Source organism: Cynara cardunculus (genome assembly GCF_001531365.2).
Source record: "Cynara cardunculus var. scolymus isolate 2C chromosome LG 10, CcrdV1, whole genome shotgun sequence".
In the NCBI taxonomy this organism is placed as follows: Eukaryota; Viridiplantae; Streptophyta; class Magnoliopsida; order Asterales; family Asteraceae; genus Cynara; species Cynara cardunculus.
Genome location: NC_037537.1, coordinates 19,930,897 through 19,937,887, shown reverse-complemented (window position 1 = coordinate 19,937,887; position 6,991 = coordinate 19,930,897). Strand labels below are relative to the sequence as shown.

Below are 6,991 nucleotides of genomic sequence, written 5' to 3'. Positions count from 1 at the left end.
CCGTTCGTGAACCGTTTGGTGGGAAGTTCGTTTATTTAATAAATGAACAAACATGAACAATTTTTTTTGTTCGTTTAGTTAAACAAACGAACATGAACAAGAGTCTCGTTCGTTCATTTATGTTCGTAAACGTTCGTTCACTTACCGTTCGTTTATATTCGTTCGTTTATGTTCGTTTATATATTAAATTTAATATATAATTTTTTATTTATTTACTTTGAATTCAAATAATATTTATTTATGTTCGTTTAGCCCGTTCGTTTAGCATACATAAACGAACACGCATACCTTATTTCTAAACGAACGAACACGAACACAAAGATTTTCGTTCGTTTACCGTTCGTGTTTGTTCGGTTAAGTTAAACGAACGAACATGAACAAGCCTCCGTTCGTGTTCGTTTACAGCCCTACTCGTCTCTCTCTCCTCTCCTTCCCGTGGCAAGATTCCCGTTCTGTTTTTTGCATTTTCTTCGGCTTTCAAAAACCATTTTTGAATCTTTTTGTAAGCCGGAGGCCTTAACGGAAACAAGTGACTTTACCTCTACAGGCAAAAGCATGACATACATACACCATAGTCGCATTATCCTACTTTCAGATGGGATTCCCTACGTTTGGTTTTATTTTTTCAAATAAATCATTGAAAAAAATATATGTTAATTTTCATAAAGGGGTTTTCTACTTTGGATATATTTATTGCCATTATAAGAAATCATTACTTGTATGCATTCCTCCAATCTTGTCCATTACATCATTGACAACATAAAATTACAGGTTAACAACATGCAAATACTTCGAAATCAAGGGGAAAAAAAGGGCATAAGGTGGCAATGAAGCTTTCTTCACACAGACAGAACACTAGATTCCTTCCAGTGAGGAACCCGAGTAACAGATTACGGTTTCCGAGGTCCGTCAACCGACTGTTTCTTCCTCAAGTTCCAATGCAGGCCATCTTGGATGCTGTGCAAGAAATCTTTGGTCGAATCCCCTTGACAAGCTGTGGGCACGGGCCAAATAGACATGCTACACACAAGTGTGTCGCCTGCAACCAACTCTTTTCTGCCTTTCCCATCAAACGACGCATATGCTTTACCTCGGCTATTGAGCGGCACTTGAATCTTAAGTGTCACGTATTCGGGGAATATCAGAGGCCGGAAAGAAAGCGAATGTGGACAAATTGGGGTGAATAAGATGCCAGGAACCTGCATGGTTGTTTAAGTCGCATAATGAAATACCAAAACAGATAGTCGCAAACAGTATAAAATCGGCATCTATAAGAGTAACAGACAGGAACCTGACTTTAAAAACCACACCAAATGATTCCAGTATATCCCACTCGAAAGTAGGGCACGGGAGGAATAGGATGTACCCAAAAGGGTAGAAAAGTTGTTTTCATAAATGGTCATCTTATCAATCTCAAGCAGCATCACAACACTTTGCTTAGTTCTGTTGGTTTCAGTTATTATTGTAAGACTCACAAGGCCGCCTTGAAACACGTTATGTATAGGCATGCAAGACATACCTGTGGATGTACCATTGAACCTCCAGCTGCAAGAGAGTATGCAGTGCTCCCGGAAGTCGTTGATATGATCAAGCCATCTCCTTGTACGCATGTGACAAATGAGCCATCGCAGGAGCATTCCAAATTTGTAAGGAATGATGAAATTCCACGATCAATCGTAACCTCGTTTAACACCAGTATTGGCTCTTCAGTCTCATGTTCGTTTTTAGCTCCTTTACGAATCACATGGCACTGTAATCGATGTCGAAGTGTAATGCTAATCGGACCTTGTAGGATTGATTTGAGACGTTCCACGAACTGGTCACTACCTTTTTAGAGTTAAAGATTGCTTATGAACCAATATTAATCCATCTGCATTTAACACTTATTTGGCAAACTGCTTCCAGATTTAGCATGCACAATACAAGGTTCGAAGTTGAAAAAAAAAAAAATGTCTCCAAAAGTAAGGATACGAAATGGAGTCATAAAACCCAAGGAACCCAAAGCAAACGGCACAATTGGAGGAACAGGTCCTTTAAACATTGATGCAGTCTGAAAAAGGTAAACAAAGTAGTGTTATTTAAAATGGTAATTTCAGATTAGAAACTGCAAATATTAACATGGGGCAGTATGAAATTTCCATTTTCTTGATATATATTACACAAGTATAACTATTTTGCAAGATGTCACAATAAATTTCCAAATATTAAAGAACCTATCTCTCATTCAAGGTGTCATTCTGTAACAGACTAATAGTTTGCCAGTCATCATGCTAATAACGGGCCCATTAGCATAAACTCTGGAATCAAGCTAACCAAATTACAGTACAACAAAAACATATCTGATCATTATGAGGAAAAACTTGAATCCAAACTATAAAACGGTTCGACTATAAGAATATATGCAGTTTCCCTACAATTCCTACTTCGCGGGTGCTAAATTGTGCTGTCCACACACTATGGGTTGAGCATTCGACAACTGAAATGGCACTAACGTCCTCTTAAATTTGAATTTTCAAAAAAAGAAGCTCCGCTAACTCGCTAAGTGCATAGTTTTTGATACTTGAATCAACTTGAGAATTCCTATATCAATTTCATGAATCAATACGTATTCAAGATTTGCTTCATCACCATCCTTTTATGGAGGGGTTTCCAAGGATAACGTTCTCTTAAACAACAGTAACTGTCCCCAACCAGAATTTCCACATTTCATATTCCTTTTTTAAGTTGTTTTCATAATTATGGATTGCATGTATCTTCTAGTGACAGGATATTAATCAAACATGGAAATTCTGATTTATTATGATGACTTCTAGAAAATAGTTACAAGGCCAAAATACCCTTTTCTTACCGTTGGTGGGTCAAACACAAACTGTAAATTTAAATAAGTCATACCACAGCAGGCAAAAATTTATATCTCGTGCTAGTCTACACAAGCCACAGAGTATGAACTGCACTATGGAATTGATTAAAACATCACAGAAAGAGTTCTTAGATCATTTGGTTCAAGAAGAAATGGAAATGGAAGCACATACCCAAAGCACGGTTCCATCCCCACCAAGAGTTACAACAAGATCAACTTTCTCATGCAGAAGCGAAATGTCATCCTCTGTGAATAACAAGACGAGAATGATCAACAAGAGAATTTTCTAGCTTATCCTTGAACTTAACGGCAATAGACATAAGATATATGCTCGCTCCACACATAACTTCATTGAATTCTTTAATATCACAATATAATGTTACTTCATTTTGGTTCAATATGAATCGCATAGCATCTCAACAAGAACTGCAACTCATATGGGAGAAAAACTATTGTTGTTGTGCAACTATAAAAAGTTATCTGTAGTAACCGCATTTGAAAGTAACATGTTAAGATACTTGAAATAAGAAATTGAAAGGGTAATTCTAAGTTGTACTAACTGAAGAATGGACGGTCTAATTCTACTTCTGGAAATCAGAATGGGTTGCATGGCTCACCATCTTTCYAGGTTTGCAAAAAGTTGTAGTATGGGGACTCTGATACAAGTTYYGTTCTTACTYGTGGTTCCAMRTAAATATTTAACTTCTTCTCCTTCAACCACCTGAAAGAAATGAACATGTCGCAACAAAACTTCAATAACTAACATTTTCAAACCAATGTGCCTAATTGCATGCAGAAATTGTCTMGTAAAACCTCTAGKGAGCAATTTTGTTACTAATATTTCCCATCATATCAAGAAGATATGAGCATGGAACTCCCAGTTCATATATACATATATACGTATAAATATATATACACTTTCACTCTACTCAAAATGAAATTGAAAATATCTGGTATAAGTTAAGAATAAACTGAAGAAGAAATAATCTCTCAGAAATACAATCGGAAGCTACCTGACCATTTTTGCACAAAGATCTTTGACAGGAGGTGAATCTGGTTTTATCACAATGAGGACAGTCTGTGGAGGAGTTTCCCATTTCAAACAAATCTGAAATACAAGATGTCAACTAAATCAATGAACACATAAAAATTTGCCACAAAAATGTACAAAGTTAACCATTACAGTTCTTTTAATTATACGCCTTAATAACAGCATCATACCTGTTTACTGCTACGCTCTGCTGTCGTTATGTCTCCCTTTTCAAAGGAGACAATGTCGTGTTTATGTTGATCATTATTTTCACCTTTGGCCCACCAATGTAGTTTGAATGATGCCTGAACAGGGATCAATCGGTCTTACAATTACAGTTTCCACAAAGTAAAACTATAAAGTATCATAAAAGAAGACCACAGTTTCACATGTAAATGTAAATATGCCCCCATTATGTATGTATCTGCGCCTATGGCAGTTTAGTTTGGCAATCCTTATATTTGGAATTTACGATTAAGAATTATTGATTGAATTTGAATATTCCTTGCATACTGTATACTTAATCAGAAAGATATTTGCTTGATCATAATAGTTTTCTTATTTCATCCAGTATCTATATGGAGGAACTCTTGTACCATTACGGAAGTCAATATGAGCATTTCAATGGATATAAAAAGCAGAACAAACATATCCAACATATCCCACCCGGAAGTAGGTTTGGAGAGGATAGGATATATTCAGACCTTATGAGTAGAGAGGCCTTTCTGTGAAGACCCTTGGATTGTGGGAAAAAAATGTAAACCTAATAAAAATAAATTGACAAATAGACATTTCTCACCAACCAAAATTTACATGTACCTTCCGGATAAGCTTGTTACGAACACTGGAACAAGAGTTATGCTCCTTGTCCCAAAGAACCTCGTGAGTGTAAATCCAACTCTTTCCACGATACTCTTGAGATTGTGCATCAGGCACAATTTCAAGGTGTTGCACTGAGTTTTCTACTTTCTTCTCAATACAGTTATTCTTAAGCTCCACATATGTCAGAACTGAGATGAAAGTAGAAAAATATTAGTTAGAACGTACTCACACAATGATCAATCATGAAGCAAGTAACACATGAAGAAGATATATGAAATCATAAAAACTTATGTTAAGATCGGTTGTAGGGTTTTAAAGCACCGTGTGATTAAAGGCAGCAATGTTCTTGTACTTGCAGGGAATCAGGAAAATCCATAGAAGGGATCATATTGTCGGGTTCAAATGAAATACAAACATCATAAACAAGTATGTATACGTTTTTTACTGCATGCTAGCAAATAGTGAATTTAATTATGATGCTCGTATCTGAAGACCTTTATGTTTCAACTGTGAATTCTGCTCTCGTATCTGAAGACCTTTATGTTCCAACTGTGAATTTTGCTCCCTTTCCAGTTCATATTTGCGTTTCCATTCTGCAGCCTCGGCTTGAGCAGAGGCTTTTCCTTCTGCTGCTCGTCTTAAAGCCTTGCTAACAGCTATAGATCAATCCAAACAACATAAAGCAGAAGGATCAGTAGTAAATCAAAATTAAAACTTCCAAGTACAGAAACAGAATCATACTTCTCATGGCCTCTGAAAACTCCACGAGATGCTCTTCAATCCCCTCGACAAGAGGTTGTTCGATAATTTCCTTTACAGCTTTCTCAGAGTTAACAAGAGACAGTGCATCCATGAAACCATTCTCCCATGGCAAGTCGGAGGCATTACCCTATTAAACATGGCATACAAGATTGAACATAAGGAAAACAATTGAAAAGGTAAAAGTTAGTAAAAAAAAAATAACAAAAAGAGGCATCATTATGGGTATAATAAAGATAAAAACTCTCATTACATGTTTATCGATAAAATGCTACACATGCACTAGTAAATGGTGCACACATGTGAAACTCACAAGTCTCCTCCTAAAGTAATGTAATTACTCTTTCGTAATCTTGATCATTACGTGCAAATTCCCTCAAGTATAGTGTGGATAGAATCTAATGACAAGTTAATTTTCTGTTAGCATACCAACAAGATCAACGAATGAGAATCTTGGTAGGATGGTGGGCTACGAAAAGCATCCAAATGATCGTCGAGCAAGATTCTATACAAATTACTTAACTATTCCAACACAAGACAAAAACGTTCATGAAATGTATTTATCTGGTTTCTAGAGATCACAACAAATTCAATGAGCTTGTGTTCAAGTCCAGAACTAAATGAAAACCGACATATTTGAAGTAGGGTCCTAACTTCTTTGTATAGTACAAACTTTATAATGGAAGTTCAAGTACCCTTCTGTTGACAATTATTTCTAGTTTCTTCAATTGCTGACTTTTCAGAAGTCAAAATCGAGAATGAATTAGAAACACAACCAACTACACTCTGGTAACACAATGAAGTCCCAAAATGTCAAATTCAACCAAAACCTTCAACAATGTGGTTTATTCGCATCAACCCTAAAGAAGATTCATATTTTTTCCCAAACTCCAACCAGTAAACGGTGCATGCAATAAACAGACTCAAATTTTTCATCCCAACAAAAAACAATTTCGATGAATAAGCAATCATAGCAACGATACGAAAGAACGAAACACAGGCAACACAAATTAGAAGAAAATTTCAGAAAAGAAGCGTACATTAGAGTTGAAATTCTCAGACGCCATGGATGTTTGATCAAGTACGTTTGCAAGTTTGAAAGAATTGTGAGATTACTAAGACATGATTTGGGAATTTATAGGTGGGTGGGAATGAGGTTAAGGGTTTTTGGTGTGGGTAGGTCGGATCCATCCAAGACGCGTGGAATCTTTGAGGGTGACATATGAACGATAGAAACCTGGATTCCTTTATTTCCCATACATGGAGGAGGAGGAGGAGGAGGAGCAAGCTCCAGAAGTCAACTCCATCTAACGTCAACAACGGCGAGCGCGTCAAACGGTTATTTCAGCCCAGCCGTGACTCGGCTCAATGTTCTCTTCTTTCCAGGGACATTGAGACAAAAACGGATATCAGATCGCGGTTTGCGGGTTACGAAGTATAACAATCAAAATAAGATAATTTGTCAGGAGATTGATTGAGATTGCTTATAAAAGCTGTTTTTTAATATATTTTAGTTTGAT

The 6,991-nt window shown here is 36.5% G+C and overlaps 1 protein-coding gene across 1 annotated transcript; it reads right to left on the bottom strand.

Moving 5' to 3' along the window:
- Nucleotides 1-695: 695 nt before the first annotated feature.
- Nucleotides 696-6,732, bottom strand: LOC112520374 (NAD(H) kinase 1-like). Its single transcript, XM_025128745.1, has 11 exons — nucleotides 6,512-6,732; nucleotides 5,454-5,601; nucleotides 5,207-5,368; nucleotides 4,710-4,900; nucleotides 4,082-4,195; nucleotides 3,874-3,968; nucleotides 3,478-3,581; nucleotides 3,033-3,106; nucleotides 1,972-2,050; nucleotides 1,520-1,827; nucleotides 696-1,199 (listed from the first exon to the last, which is right to left on the bottom strand). Exons 1-11 carry the CDS (start codon nucleotides 6,536-6,538, stop codon nucleotides 891-893), a joined length of 1,611 nt encoding a protein of 536 aa, XP_024984513.1. The 5' UTR covers nucleotides 6,539-6,732; the 3' UTR covers nucleotides 696-890.
- Nucleotides 6,733-6,991: the final 259 nt, after the last annotated feature.